The following is a 15,955-nucleotide window of genomic DNA, read 5'->3' as shown; positions in this document are numbered from 1 at the left end:
TTTGTCTTTTTTTTTTTTTTTTTTAACGATATTTTTTTGCGGCTTACGCCTTTTATTGGTTTTTGAAGGGACAGACAGTAGGCTGACAGGAAACGGGAGAGAGATGGGGGAAGACATGCAGTAAAGGCCGTGTCGGGCTCGGGAGTCGAACCCGCGGCACACTGCGACTGGATTACCAGTCGGGTGCCCAGACGGTTACGCCACCGCCTGGGCCTGAATTTTTGTCTTTGTTCAATTATCATACACACTATAATAAATAAAACAAACACACAGCCCTGGGCTCTCCTTACGTGTAGGAAGTGAGGTTGTCCAGTTGGTTGTTCATGTTAATAGGGTAGTCATGTCCCAAGTGGACAAGTTTCTCCAGCGCTTCATAGATGAAGATGATGCAGATGAGGCAGGCAAAAGCCTCTTCGGTGAAGCGGGTGATATAGCAGACCAGGGAGCTGGCATCTGTAGCAACCAGTATGAGGCAGAGGAAGGCAGTCCACAGACCAATACTGGTCCTCAGAGACAGGTAGGACAAGCCGTAGTCACTGTTGGAGAGCACAGAAGGATGGATCAGGTTAGATAGTAGAACTATGTTCATAGAATTAATTTCAGGAAGTCTCCGGGTTCAGACGGTTTTAACACAGAGTGGTATAAGACGCTGAGAGCGGAGTTGTCCCCATTGTTGCTCAATACTTTCAATGGGATTCTGCAGGGAGGCGACGCCCCACCCTCGTGGAAGGAGGCCATTATCTCGGTCATTCCAAAAGAGGGAAAAGATAAACTAGAATGTGACAATTATCGACCAATAAGTGTTTTAAACTTAGATTATAAACTTTTCACCTCTATTATGGCTCGGAGGCTGGAGGACACTTTGTCCTCCATCATAAGTTTGGACCAAGCAGGCTTCTTATGTGGGAGGCAAACCTCAGACAATATTAGGAGGTCACTACACATCTTAGGTCAAACTACTGAGGACAAATCCAAATCAATCCTAGTAGCCCTGGATTCTCGAAAAGCTTTCGACTCCGTAAGGTGGACCTTCCTTTACAAAGTAATGGCGAAATTTGGTTTTCATGAAACATTTATAAAAGTTATCCAGGCCCTATACGACAAACCTACAGCTCGTATTAAGATTAATGGAGATTTGTCTGATGCTTTCAGACAAATCTGAAAGCATCAGAAGTTGAGGCAAGTTGAGGCAAGCTAATTATGGTCCCATATCGATGAAGATAAAATCTGATTTGCATAGATGGAACCTAATCCCCTTCCTAAGTCTGAACTCAAGAATAAGTTCAGTTAAGATGAACATTCTTCCCCGTTTACTTTACATCTTTAGAAATCTCCCAGTAGAAGTGGATGATAAACAATTCAGAGAATGGGATAAATGGATTTCTAGGTTCATATGGCAAGGGAAAAAACCAAGAATTAAATATAGCACCCTACAACTGAGAAAGGACAAAGGGGGCATGGCTCTTCCCTGTTTAAGACATTACTATTATGCTGCGCAGATAACTCCTCTGCTATACTGGAGTAACAGGGGGTATAAAGCTAGGTGGAAGGAGTTGGAGCTTGGTCTCGTTGCTGATTTCCCTCTGCAGGCTGTAATAGGTGACAAGGGTTTGGCGGATCGATTAGAGAGGATCAATAATCCATGGATAAGCCATACGTTAACTGTGTGGCAAAAGGTTGTGAGATCATGTGGTTTAAAAAAAATGTTGAAACTTTTCAGATGGTGTGCCTTCGATACAGATTTTTCCCCAAATAGAGGCGACATAAGATTTAAGTCATGGATAGAGAAAGATGTCACAACTTACATGTCATTTATACAAAGAAGTGAAATCGATAGTTTCAGATCAATACAGGTCAAACATGGTTTGGAACAGGCTGACTTTTACAGATATCTCCAGGTGCGTCACTATATCAATCAAGAATGTAAATTCAAAGAGTTTTCTGCAGTTGAATCGGAGTTCTTTTTCATACTGAAGTCAGCCCTTACAGTGGAGCCAAGTAAATCCATCTCTGAGTTATATAGTGCCATTTCAGATGCTAAAAATGAAAGCACGTTGTACATCAAAGAGAGATGGGAGAGGGATGCAGGAATTGTACTCTCAGAGGAAGTATGGGGAGGGATCTGGGAGTTCCAGTCTACCTCAACCTGTTCTATGGACTGGAGAGAGCATTGTTGGAAAAATATTATTAGATATTTTAAGACCCCGTATCAGGAAAAATACAAAGGTGATGATAGGCTGTGCTGGAGGCAGTGTGGGGCAAAGAAAGCCAACCACTTTCACATTTTCTGGGGGTGCCCCAAGTTGAGGGTGTTTTGGAACAATATTCACAAATCACTGTGTTCAGTATTTAATACTCCAATGCCTTTTAACTTCACAACCTTGTACCTGGGCCACATTGAATGTCTTAACCAGTCGAGATACACAAAGCTACTGCAGGTGCTCTTGGCAGCCAGCAAAAAGTCAATAACAAGAAGATGGCTATCCCCAATCACACCCACAATGGACGATTGGCACGGAATAGTCCTGGATATTTTCAAAATGGAAAAATTAACATACATGCTAAGAACTAGACTAGACAATTTCTACCAAATTTGGAACAACTGGATAGTACACATTGCCCCTCTGAGAGCTGACTTTGTGTGATCTCACTGGCCCTAATAGCCTGCTTTATGATCGTTGTAGAAAATGTTTAAGACACCCTTCCTCCTCTCATGGTCGAAATCCAAAGCTGTTTTGTTTTTGTTCCCCCTCAGCAATATTGTAAATACTTTCGTTTCTTGATTGTTGTTTTTTTTGTCTTTTTCTTTTGTCTGTCTTACTCTTTTGTCTGCCCACTCTTTCTTCTTTTTCTCCTTCTGAAATGTACACTCTGAAGCAATATTGCCCTTTGCCCCTGTTAAGTGTTGACCTGATGCCATATGTAGTCCTGAAGAAAGCAAGGACACAGAGACACTGGAGATGGAGGGGGGAGGGAGGGAAGAGGGGTGAAAAAAAATAATCCTGGGAACTGCACTTGTGTCCTATGTATGCATAGAAATGATGTTTTTGTACTGCTTTTTCCAAATAAAATAAATATTATTAAAAAAAAAAGAAAAGAAAAAAAGAATTAATTTCAGAAAGAAAGACTACTTGGCCAGCATGATATTGATTAACTAAGGTCACCTTCACACCAGAAAGCTTTACTGAGATTAAAACGAATCCTGCTGCACATTGTCGTAAAAAGTACGCTTCGTTTGGCAGGTGCGAAGCTTCATTCGAATCCTAATGCGCATCAAAGAACCGCATTCTACTCTGCCAAAAAACGGGGGTTTCTCTTCGCTTCCAATCACGCTCGATTTAGATTCGGTGCAGGTGGGAATACAGACCTAATCATAATACTCTCAAATGATTAAAGGTCATTACATATTTATATAAAATATAAGATGTATATAAAATATAAGTGGAAGAAGCAAAGCCAAAGCACCCAGACAACAGATCCAACAGATGTGTCTACGGTGCATTGAAATGAAGTAATCATGAACACATAGCACTATCAGATAACTATGTTTATGGATGGAAAAACACACAGACTTCAGCAAATAGTAAAGAGTAAAGGTCAAGACAAGAGTGGAGCTCAGTGGACATGGATTAAGAGACTAATGTCGATTTTGGAACATGAACAGAGGTTAAGTAACATCAGGCCACTGGCTGTGCATAGACCACTATAAAAAGCTCACTGCATCTCTCCCCGACTACCCCACCAGTTTAGAGTCCCAGAGCACTGACAGAGACCATGGCAGTGCGTCTCCCCCTCTGGTCATTGTTGGCCCTGGCCAGCCTAGTGCTGTACACCTCAGGAGAAATGCCCACCGAAGGAGAAATGGAGAAAGAGTTAATGAAGATTCAGACAGACATGAAGGAACTGAGAATGGAGAGGCTGGGTGAGCAAAAATTTGATCTATTTGATCCTGCAGCGGAAATTCAGTTTTCAGCTTCACCCAGCAGATTTCTGCTCAGGTGGTCAGACTTGAGCACAGGCGGGGGAGCAGTTAGGGGTTGAGTGTCTTGCTCAGGGACACCTCACATTGCGGGGGCCAGGAATCAAACCTGTAACCTTCCATTTCCCAGCCGGCATCTACCCTTTCAGTTATGGCCACCCACAAGCAAACTGTTATGGACAGGTTTCTTGCCTATAAGGGAAAGCATCCGTTTTCAGTCAATGTGGACTACACTACAGTATATGTACCATTATCAACTTATTAGCAGGTGAAGTAGTCTAGAGACTTCGGGCTGAACAAGGGTTTGTTAATTACCAGAATGGTGAAACTAAAATGAACAAAAATGTGGTTGGTAGCTGGTAATACATACAGTATAGCCCTGTCGTGTTTTTGAGGGGCGCTAGCCCCTCCTACAGTATATACAGGTTTAATGTTTAAAAACACCATTGACAATGTTTGTTTTGTCACTAACACAAACATTAAATGCCATAACAATGAACAGAGTTTAATGTTTGTTTTGTCTGTCACTGAGCGAATCGGCATATGCATGTCAGAGGAAAACCTCGGCCAATAAGGGACCACGATTCTTATAAACTACTATTTTGTGATGATAAGGGTTGGTAAAGCGCCCCTCACTTCACACGGGTGTGACTTTTAAAAAGCACTTACAGTACAGTTTGTGCTTTTTCATTGCCGCATTAGTTATTTGGGCACTGTCGCTTTGAACCTTGCACTCATTGCTATTGGATGCCTTGCCTTCAAAGATGGTGTTCTATCTAGGAATTCAATGTTCTATAGATTTGTCATTCTACCGCTGCTGTTACTCTATTCACTGTAAATCCAGTCTGGAAAATACTGTCAGCTGAAAATACAAACGTCCAAATGAGACATTAGTAGTTATTAGTTACTGTGTCTGGGATCCATTTTCAGTCTTATTTAAAACTAAACTAAACTAAATTCTCCTTGGTTTCACTGGGTAAGAGTACCGTAGTCATTCTACTCTGGTGGGAACTGTAATACTACAGTACAGACATAATGATGTTTTTTCAATTTCCCTCAGAAAAACATAAATTCTCTTTCCATGTTTACAGTTATGAAAGAGCGCTTGGAGTTTGCAGAGAAGGCATTGACTGCTATGAAAGGTGAGAGCTTTAATTCACCACCAGACTCCTAGGGACAGATGGAGGTGTACTGTACTTATTCAAAATGAATGAATTCAAGTTTTGTACTGGATTGTGGTTACTGTAGGAGATTATTGATTCATATGGCATCCATTTTAATCATTCTTATTAAGCGCAAAATTCACAAATCATCAGTCCAGATTCAGTAAGGCACTGTTCTGTTCACACAGAGAATAAGGTGGCATTTGCAGTCTCACTGGGAGGAGCTGGACTACAGAAGACCACAACTGGCAACAAAGATCTCATCTACAGAGATGTTCTGACCAATGTGGGCAATGCATACAATACTGAGACAGGTGGGGTGAATATGTTAAGTTTCTAAAGTAGAAATTCAATAAATGCAAGTATAGATGTTGGTGACAGATTGGAAAGTCTATTAGACAACAATTACGATCCTATCTTTAACACAGAAGACGTTTAAACACTGCTGTAATGCCATAGATGTACTGTACTTATGTTTCAGTAAGTCATTCATACACACACACACACACACACACACACACACACACACACACACACACACACACACACACACACACACACACACACACACACACACACACACACACACACACACACACACACACACACACACACACACACACACACACACACACACACACACACACACACACACACACTAAATGATTCCCTCCACTTCCTTAAAAACACAACCAACCCTCTCCTCTCAGGTGAGTTCATTGCTCCGGTTCGTGGGGTCTACTACGTCCGTTTCACTATTAACGGCCCCTCTGACTTCACCATAAGCGGCGTACTCTACAAAAATAATAACCGATTACCGGAACTGATCGCCCACGAGGGGCCGTCTGGTGAGGGCAGCGACACAGCCTCCAACGGTGCTACCCTTCTGCTGGAGAAGGGAGACCGCCTGAATATGGTTCTCTGGCACAACACCCAGATCTGGGACAACAGCAACCACCACAGCACCTTCAGTGGCTTCCTGCTCTTCTCCATGTAAGGACCTTGACTTCCTTCTTTTACATGTCTAATTTAGCCATTTAGACACAACAATGTAGGATGCAAAGTTGGACACGAATGGCATGACATGGACCAGGGGTTCTCAACCCGTGGGTTGCGACCCCTCGGGGGGTCGCCAAATTATTTTAGGGGGTCCCCAAATTATTTTCACGATTTTTCAAAAATAGCAGACCTACAAGCTCATAGCGCGCCACTCGGTGGCGCGCTATGAGCTTGTAGATCTGCTATTTTTAAATAGCTAAATTATAACAATGCTTAAAACACCAAAAGGGGTTCCCGCCCAAAATGGTTTAAGGTTATTGTAGCAGTCAATTTATATTGGGGGTCGGGAGGGGGCGGGGCGGGGGTCCCGAGACGTTGCCAAAGCATTTTCGGGGGTCCCCGGCCAAAAACGTTGAGAACCCCTGACATGGACGACCAAAACCGCATCAGATGGAATACATTAGACATGTATGCTCCATAGCCTAGACCAAAGGGCTAAATCAAATAAGTCAGTTGCAAAGCTTCCGTGTCCTTGTGGCTAGGTTAGTAGCTGTACCCTACATTGTAGGATAGGGTACGGCAATGTAATGCCACCAAGTACCTACAGTATAGTAGATGGGTTACATGGAGTCAGTATGATACCCCATCCACTATGCACAGATCATGGAAGAATAAGACAATCCTAAATTAGTAGCCTGCATACAACCAAACAAGCACTAGTACTTGATCAAATCAAATCCCTTGTATTCTTCTCAAATCCCTTTTGTATTCTTCTCATTCTGACAAAGGCCAGTGGATGAGTCTGACACAGGTGAGGAGATGACCGACGCCATGACAGAGCTGAAGAAGCTTCAGAGCACCATGGCCGAGCTAAAGACCTTCAACCTGCGTAAGATGACCACAATTAAATGTTCCGTGATGATCATTTCCAGAGCTCTAAGCGGAACATCATACTAAAGGACTATGGTTTATCAATTGTGTGCAGAAATGAAAGAGAGAATGGAGGCTACAGAGAACAAACTGAAGGCTTACAAAGGTCAGTTACCTCCACAACTCCACACACACCCTGTGTGTGTGTGTGTGTGTGTGTGTGTGTGTGTGTGTGTGTGTGTGTGTGTGTGTGTGTGTGTGTGTGTGTGTGTGTGTGTGTGTGTGTGTGTGTGTGTGTGTGTGTGTGTGTGTGTGTGTGTGTGTGAGTGAGTGAGTGAGTGAGTGTGTGTGTGTGTGTAAATAACCAATTCTAGAAATGCCTTCCAGTTGTCACAATAAAGTCACACTTTCTAAAATGCTCAAAAATCGGCTATTTTTTAGTAGCCTGGGTTCCAGCCTGATTTGCTGCGTTCCGCGGGTCTGAAATGTCACTTTGCGCGGTGACATTTTCAGATCCGCGGAACGCAGCGAATCAGGCTGGAATACAGGCTAATTTTTTAGTAGTAAACACTAACATCTAAAAACAACACAGACGCTTTCTCGGTTGTATTGGGTTAAACTCACAGCAGTATATAAAGAGGGCAAATTTCACTTATGTGTAAATACACAGTGACAGTGACCTTTAACTCCCAGAGTTAACGGAAGTAACCAGATTTTGCAGTGCATCAGTTGTTTGTTCTTATATTGGGATAACATTCAATTTCACATATTTGACAGACGTAGGTCAGCATAAGGTAGCATTTTCAGCATCACTTGGAGGTGACGGGCTCCAAAAGACGACATCTGGCAACAAACAACTCATCTACCGTGATGTAATGACCAATGTTGGCTATGCATACAATACAAGTACAGGTAAGCACGACATAACACTCACACATTCACAAAGTGAATGGTATGGACGCAGGCGCTCACTTTGCAATTCAGTACTATTTTTTGGGGCTCACATCTTGCATTTCAGCCTATCACTTTTACAATTGGCCGTTAACTACTATTTACACACATAGATCAGCCTGCCTCTTGTTAAAAAACACTCTGTCGTCTCCTCTCCTCCACTCAGGCGTGTTCACAGCTCCGGTCCGTGGGGTCTACTATGTCCGTTTCACAGTAAACGGCCCTACAGACTTCACGATCAGCAGCGTGCTCTACAAAAACGACAAGGAGATCCAGCTGATCGTCCACGAGCAGCCGTCTGGTGAGGGCAGTGACACAGGCTCCAATGGCGCCGCCCTGCTGCTGGAGGAGGGAGACAGGCTGAGCATGAAGCTCTGGCACAACACCCAGATCTGGGACAGCAGCAACCACCACAGCACCTTCAGCGCTTTCCTAGTCTTCCCCTTGACGAGGGCCGAGGAGGCAAGTGGAGCGGAGCATTCTTACGCGGAGCGGTAAAAATGCTGAAAACGGAACATAAAGCTATACACAGACATACTTTGTGTAAAGGATACCTCATACATGCCCAAAGACTGATGTTTGCTCAAGCTGGCCCTGGATGCAGAATGCATGAGTGTTCATTTAACTCTTTAGGAGTGTAAAAATGTAGCCAAATGTACAAGTCACAATGGATACATTAACAAAGTTATGTAAGGATCCACCAATAAAACAAATACATAAACACAGCGTTCCGAGTCATCTGTGTTATACTGCATATAATTACACACACAGTGGTAAAGTGCTGCAGAGGTTGTGGGTTTGAATCCACTGTGGTGAATCTGACTTTGTCGAGCGTCTATATACGAAAACAATTGACCCGGGCTGGGTCGTCACCTGGGACTGTTTGGCGGGAGGAATAGGACGAAGGCTCTACGTAGCGTCATCTCGGTGGGGGCTCCTCACTGGCAGGTGAGTCAGTAGAATACAACAGCAGTGACAAGTGTGTGGGGAGGAATCAAATTGGCATACAGACTAAATGGGGAGGGGCCGCACACAAAAAATTACCTGTGATCTCAACACAAAAAGCTGAGCACAAATAATAATCAGGTGAACAATCACATCACATTTAGTTAATATTCGTCAGGTATATTACCAGTAATTACAGACTAAAGGGCAAGGTCGCATGCACGTGCCATGTATGGAGCGTGTCTTAAGTGTACAGGGTTTGATGCAGTTGCGTTTCCAGGAATTACATTTTGGGCAGACAAGATGTGTTAATTGTCGTCTCCCCGCGCACAATCGTAGCACTAAAGGTTTTCAAAGAGATATACCTGCCAGACGAGTAGGATACAAAGGCTGAAAGGCATGCATTTACATTCCAATGGGTGATTGAGTGTTGCGCTCTACCGCAACAGCCAATCAGCTGTCCACTAATAGTTCTCAGGTCTTGTTTTTGTCCTCTCTCTTTTCTCATTGTATGGATTTTGGCCAGGCCAGAAATGGATTTGGACGGACGCCTGCCCTCGCCTTATTGTAGATACGCCTCTGGTTTGATGAGGGCCCAGGTAGGGCCGGGGCTTAATGTTCGGGCCCGTTGAGAACTCTAGTTTTCGCCAGCTGCGGCTGCACAAATAACTTTGGGGCGGGCCCGTCTAGAGTTTAAATGGACAGGTATCAGTCAAAAGGGAGACATCGAAGAGGAAGGATGGATGGGGGAGGATCAACATTGAATGTCAGAACAGGTTCTGACATATATCCATATACTAATATTGATGACATCAGGGATCTCCATATATGGGCTTAATTGCGACAGCAGATCGCATTTACTATGATCTCTGATTTACTATCTTCCCTGATGATGACAAAGTGATGTCATGAGACCTGGGCACATTATATGGGGGCTTTCCCCATGTATGGGGATTTTGAGCGATACGCTGACGGCCAAAAAACGCACGATTCCATAGTTAACTGAGACCTTCGGTCGCAATTATGGTATTGGTCTGCACTCTTACCCCCTCAACAGTGCATCTTCTCAATTACACAGTTTTGAGAGCACGTCAATAAAAACAACCTGGTCATTGATTTACACATTCCAATAAATATTACTATAATAACCTGTAGCCCATCTGTCTCAAACTGCATAGTTGGTATAGGGCTATATACAGACCTATAAGCTTACAGACAGACATGTTTTGGAAAAAGTAGTCATTGCACATCATGAAATGACATCATAGGCTATCAATAACTGTGTATATATTGTACACACACAACACATGCAAACAAGGAGGTTATCCAGTTGACTTGGGGATAATATATGATAATTATAACCAGCAGGGGGCAGTATAACACTACTAGTACATTAAGAGGATTCAGTTCTTCAAAACCATTTTGAATTCAAATTAATTGAATTAATTAAAACCTTTTTACTTGAATCATTTGTATATCCTTCTGCATTATAACATTATTGGACAAAGATGGTTGTGATTTTCATCCACTACGGGTAATAAAGCACATTCCCAGCAGCCCCACTATACAAATTGATCGATCGTACAATAATCCACATCCATGGCTACCATGCATGTACAGGTACAGCCACTGCCAGTCTGCTACCATTTAGCCACAAAATAGCTTCACTAGAAGAGTAACAGTGAAACTGCACTGATAGGAGGCAGCCCTAGATAGTGGACTGGACTCACCTGCAGAACTTGAAGAGGATCTTCTCAAAAACCAACACTGGGCCGGTGCTTCCGAGGATGGTGAGTGGCTGGCCAGCAAACATGGAGTACGCTACACCCGTCATAGACGCCCCGAACAGTGACTCTATAGCACTCTGAGTGAGAGGAGGAGTGGAAGTTAACAGTGACTCTATAGCACTCTGAGTGAGAGGAGGAGTGGAAGTTAACAGTGACTCTATAGCACTCTGAGTGAGAGGAGTGGAAGTTGTTGGGTGAAAAACCTTAAAGCTGGTTTCCTGCACAAGAGCTGACATTTCTACCACTGAGCTAATAGAACGCTAGAACCCGCCTGCCTGCCTTGAGTCAGATCCTGTGTGTAGGTAAGACATGACCTTTGACACAATCTAAATGTCTCAATAGAAGAGCAGGCAGACAAAATACAACCACCTCAATTGTACAAGTTATTGTATACTGTTCCGTACAGATTGGACAAATTAACAAAACATGTTAAAACCTAAGGCCCAAACCACACCAATGCAACTAGTCGCAACTGCATTTTATAACATTTTATAGGAGTTTATAACTCCTTGCAACAAAACAGTTTTAAAGACATGCCACACGAATGCAACTCCTAGCAACTGCCATTGGGGATAATGGTTGCATGCAACTACATGCAACTACTGGTTGCAAGGAGTTGCACGGCGAATCATTGATGTGGTTTGGGCCTTAGAGCAGTGGTAAAGTGTATAGATTTTTAGTGTTCTTTCAAGATCAGTCAATTTAAAATACCAGATAAACATGTAGTAGGAATCTGTTTTGTTGGCATTCATTCACAGGACATAATGGAGTAATATTAGTTAATTGTATGTCAATCAGTGCAGATAGCAGATGAGGTCTTACTATATCTCCTTTTGTGGCCTCCCCCAACAGCCCTCCAAAGGTGATGACGGGAGACATGCAGGCGCAGTACAAGAAGAGGACAGATGCCAGACACTGAAGACTGAGTGCATCTTTTATGTCACTCAGCAGGAAAGGGACCTTCCTCTTTACATCATTCACCAAACCACCAAATATCCTGAGAGAGATTGAGGTAAACAGAGAGATAAGACATTGGCAACATCCAATTGGTTATTATTTATTTGCGATGCGCTTGTATTTTCGCAACACTCTTGTAGAGAATTAATTTACGAGAAAAACATAAAAAGCGTGTGCGTGTGCGTGTGTAATGTCACACCTCCCAGTCCTCTGCAGCTCTGGTCCTGCATGGTCCTCAAACTCCTTGATGCTGTCAGATGTGCAGGCGGAGCCGTTGGGGAGGGCCGGTAGCTTCCTTTTCTCCTGCACGAAGCAGAAGGCAATCAAAATGAGGAGATTACAGACACCCAGTTTCTTTTCTGTATTCTTTTTGAACATGCCTAAAGACTTCACACCTGCGAGGGGACACTTTTGGGGGGCTCGATGCGGATGGTGGGGTCCCACTCCCCCGGGGGCAGCACAGTCACCTGGTCCAGGAACTCATCGATGCCAGACAGAAGGTCAATCCGGTCCTTGGCCTTGTAGGCCACATCGTGGAAGATCTACCACCGGACAGATGCACAATAAATATACTGTACCATCACCAGCTATCACAAACGTTCATTCATACTGGAACAACCAGTGACAACATATACAGTTTAGGTATATCCATTTTGGAAAATGTTCCGATCTCTGATTGATTCAATTTTAATTCTAAACAATAGGTGTCCTGTAAAATGCTAGGTTATGATGAGATTTATAAGAAAAGGAGTAGCTAGCCAACAATCTCTCAGTCATGTTTAGAGGTGAGATTTCAAATGGTCGAGAATCGAGATGGTAATCAAATCATGTAATCAAATTACTGTACTATTAAAATCATGTTCATCATTGTTAGTTTATCCATATGTAACTAATAGGTTACAACAACTCAGAGCATTCAACCAAATGGATCCTTGTGGTTACATTTGTACACTCAGGGTTTTACATTGTAGACAGAACAATAACACAGCCTGTCCTTTGAGGCTGTGGTCAAACTAACCTCATCTGTCATGAGAGTAGAGATGGAGCGGCCAATCTCATGGTACTGGGGCCCCTTCCCAAAGGGTCCCAGCAACAGGAACAGAAACCTGGGGCCACACAGAAGGTCCAATGAAACAACATACCATATAAACCGTATATTCCAGCATACCATGTACACAGTAAAATCCTCAGTGAGAGTCTACAAATGTATCTTTGTGTGTATGTATCTGTATATATGAGCATTTGTACACACTGATTATCACTGAAGAATTTACTGTTTATAGCCTATACAGGTTCAAAACATACAAGTCCAGTATCATGTTCTGTCATAACAATGGATAAAAGAGTTTAAAGAAATGATGTGACATGAGGTGCTACCTGGTGGGAACAGGGACCTCAGTGAGGCCGGTGAGGAGCACAGCAGGAGCCAGTCTAACGAAGGCTATGATTGGTCGATCCAGGAAGTCCACCTCCCCTACCAGGACGTTGGAAGCCTCAGCTCCTGGAGGGATCTTCTTCATGAAGTTCATGTCCACCTGCAGCGGACAAACCATTACAGATGATACCAACTCGTCTTTACATTACCAAGACCGCAAGAGAAACGATTTGTTTCCAAAGTCAGTTCTCAAACATGCAACGCTCTATACTGGGCTAATATCAAATTCGGAATCAACTTTTTTAACTTTTTATGTGAAAGAGAGGGTGGAATCAGGGATGTTTTTTTCTGCAAAATCGCAGCATTTACAGTTACAAGGAGTTAGAATAGAGAACGAAAGAATAGAGCAGGAACAAAGAACATAATAGGACAACACAGTCAAATCAAAATATACAATTGAACAATTATACATAATTGGGAATTATTTAATTGTAGTGCAATTGGATCAGATAAGTACTCTTCATTGGCCGGATCTTAAAGTAAATTAGAGCAATGCACAAACTACAGGGGGAAACTGTACATTGACATTCCACTAGCTCCATGTGTGGAATTCATAGGATACAGCATATCTATATAAAAAACTGATCCTTTTTGCTGTGCAGTCATAATATTAACATGTCTAGAAAAAGCTTATAAGGTGAAGAGAAGTACAGAATGGAATATCTAGTTTCCCACGGCCTCTACTGACCAAATCATTTCACAGGGGACCAACTAAAGATTTAATCCTTGTCAGTTCACATGATTAAGGGACAAAGATGTGGGAATGAATGCTTAATGCTCTACATTATGTCAGGGGTTATGATTTCATGATGTTATACCCTGCTCAGTTTCAGGGCACCCGTTACAGAGAAGTTGCAGAATCACGACAACGCTAGGTCTGGTGATGCAATTGCCAAGGCGCTGGTCGGCTCTGTGGGGGATCGCGACTACATATATGCCCATATTTGGAGATCCCTGATGATGTCACGAGGCATGACCATATATGTAGGCATGGGTGACGCATCGAACGAACGAACGAACGAACGAACGAACGAACGTTTTCATAGTAAATGTGACCTATGGTCGCAATAACACAGCATTTCTAAAAACAGCAGCCTGACAAGAGCAAGCTCTTAGAAATGACTAAAACGATGACATATGTACAGTATGTGCAGGATTTCAATTTCTTGGGGAGGCTGGTAAGATTGTATACCCACTACCCGGTCAGCCATTTTGGCAGGTAGGCAATCGTTTGGGGATGTTACCCTATTTTAAATAAGTAAAGGATGTGTTGTTGTCCTGGTATCTGTAGTGTGTATCTGATCAACACTGCCATCGAGAGGTCCATGGGGAAAGCAATGTGGACAGACACCTGCCGAGTGCCGATTTGACACTGGCTTGATGACAGTAGACTTTGTGAGCAGGCATTACCATTAGTGTACAACTACAAAGCATACAGGCCATACATATCAATGACACTAATCTCTTTAAGTAGCTTGCTTCAGTATAAATCAGGTTTTACGGCCAGGCTGCTGTTACTACAGACTATTTTAAACCACACATACTATTGTACCTGGAAGTACAAATTTTACTTTTTGAACTGAGATTAACCGAGAAGTAATAATAGCATAACATGTAAGAACAATAACACCCATGGGATCATGGTTCCACATTGCATAAAACCACAGCTTTGTACAGTAGCAAAACAGCAATTACAACACAGTACAGCTTCCTATTATGGTACATGATGGGATCAGCAGCTTAATGCAGTAATCACACCATCTGCCAAGCTGTCGTGGAGTCCACTTTCGCATTTCAAATATGTAATTTCCTTGAGTCAAAGTTGGTACTGTATGTATGCTGAGAGGAAGGTGCACATTCCTCTTGCTCATTTGATCACATTAATCTGAGCCGTGAACTTGTGATGTCTAAGAAATTATTTTTCTAGCCGTTTCAGTCTATTTGCTCACACGGGATTTCCGTAGGGGGACTTTAATTTACCTTTAAAAAGCAGGAGTGCACCATCCTTCCCTCCCACTCACACCATCAACCATCCTCAAGTATAACGCAAGCAACGACACAAAATCAATATCATCACTAAATAATATCCACATCAAGGTCACATGTTCACTCAAAAACAAAGACATAAATTCAGACACTTCACCACAACACATTGATTGATCCAGTCAGTGACTGACAAGGGGACAGACTTACAGCAGGCCTTTTGGTGGCCACTCCCAAGGAACCACAACTACAGTGGCAGTCCTGCCGAGAAACCGAACTAGACTTCATCTCCTCTCAACCAGCACAGCCAAAGCTGTTCATTTTACAGCTGTTAAGCATATGTCATATTTTTTTTCAGGCACAATTTGGGCAGAGAAAGTGAATGAGAAATGCCCCGCCCAGCCCCTTCCTCTGTGTCTGTTCAGAGGACTCTGGTTACTCTGGGAAGTCCCCAGGTGTGAACAGAATGAGAATGACATTGTGTAACCCTCCCTCCACCTACACAGGCTGTACACAGGTGTTCAACTTGTGTTTATGTGAAATTCCACAGTAAACTCTTTTGGAATCAAGTCTCTGTCTGTTTCACCGCCTGAGGCAGGAGGAGATCAGTGACTCTTGGGTGAATCAATGTGTCAGTAAATTTTGTTCATTGTTCTAGTCAGTGACATATGATACAAACAAATATGTCTTCCTGTAATATTCATGACACTCGACCCTTTACTGTGGATTGTGTATAATTTAGCACAGCTACATCATACCTATTGTCATCACATCTTCATTAGCCAGCAGGTATGCTGACCTCGTAGCCTGATACTCGGCCTTAATCTGCATTTCGTTTCATTCCATTATTCAGTCTGAAAGCCCTCTGAGTGCAGCTGTTTTCTGA

At 42.9% G+C, this 15,955-nt stretch overlaps 2 protein-coding genes across 5 annotated transcripts in view; one reads left to right on the top strand and one right to left on the bottom strand.

Moving 5' to 3' along the window:
* LOC306924141 (sodium bicarbonate cotransporter 3-like) overlaps positions 1-15,955 on the bottom strand; it is a 58,105-nt gene that overhangs the window by 14,093 nt on the left and 28,057 nt on the right. For all 4 annotated transcript variants that reach the window (XM_079502509.1, XM_079502511.1, XM_079502508.1 and 1 more), the window contains 7 exons: positions 13,029-13,186; positions 12,670-12,757; positions 12,047-12,193; positions 11,851-11,954; positions 11,517-11,691; positions 10,638-10,771; positions 291-536 (listed from right to left, as the gene is read on the bottom strand). In XM_079502509.1, the coding sequence (XP_079358635.1) occupies positions 291-536; positions 10,638-10,771; positions 11,517-11,691; positions 11,851-11,954; positions 12,047-12,193; positions 12,670-12,757; positions 13,029-13,186 (1,052 nt within the window). The remainder of the gene's footprint in view (positions 1-290; positions 537-10,637; positions 10,772-11,516; positions 11,692-11,850; positions 11,955-12,046; positions 12,194-12,669; positions 12,758-13,028; positions 13,187-15,955) is intronic.
* On the top strand, positions 3,775-8,460 carry LOC306924369 (complement C1q tumor necrosis factor-related protein 4-like; the record flags this gene model as incomplete). The annotated part of the gene is made up of 8 exons (XM_079502863.1): positions 3,775-3,922; positions 5,071-5,121; positions 5,331-5,456; positions 5,853-6,135; positions 6,930-7,030; positions 7,127-7,177; positions 7,789-7,923; positions 8,129-8,460. The coding sequence occupies 8 exons, from the start codon at positions 3,775-3,777 to the stop codon at positions 8,458-8,460; spliced, it is 1,227 nt and encodes a 408-aa protein (XP_079358989.1).

Source organism: Electrona antarctica, assembly GCF_951216825.1.
Source record: "Electrona antarctica genome assembly, chromosome: 6".
Classification (NCBI taxonomy): domain Eukaryota; kingdom Metazoa; phylum Chordata; class Actinopteri; order Myctophiformes; family Myctophidae; genus Electrona; species Electrona antarctica.
The sequence above is the reverse complement of the archived record's forward strand: the minus strand, read 5'-3'. Positions and strand labels throughout refer to the sequence as shown.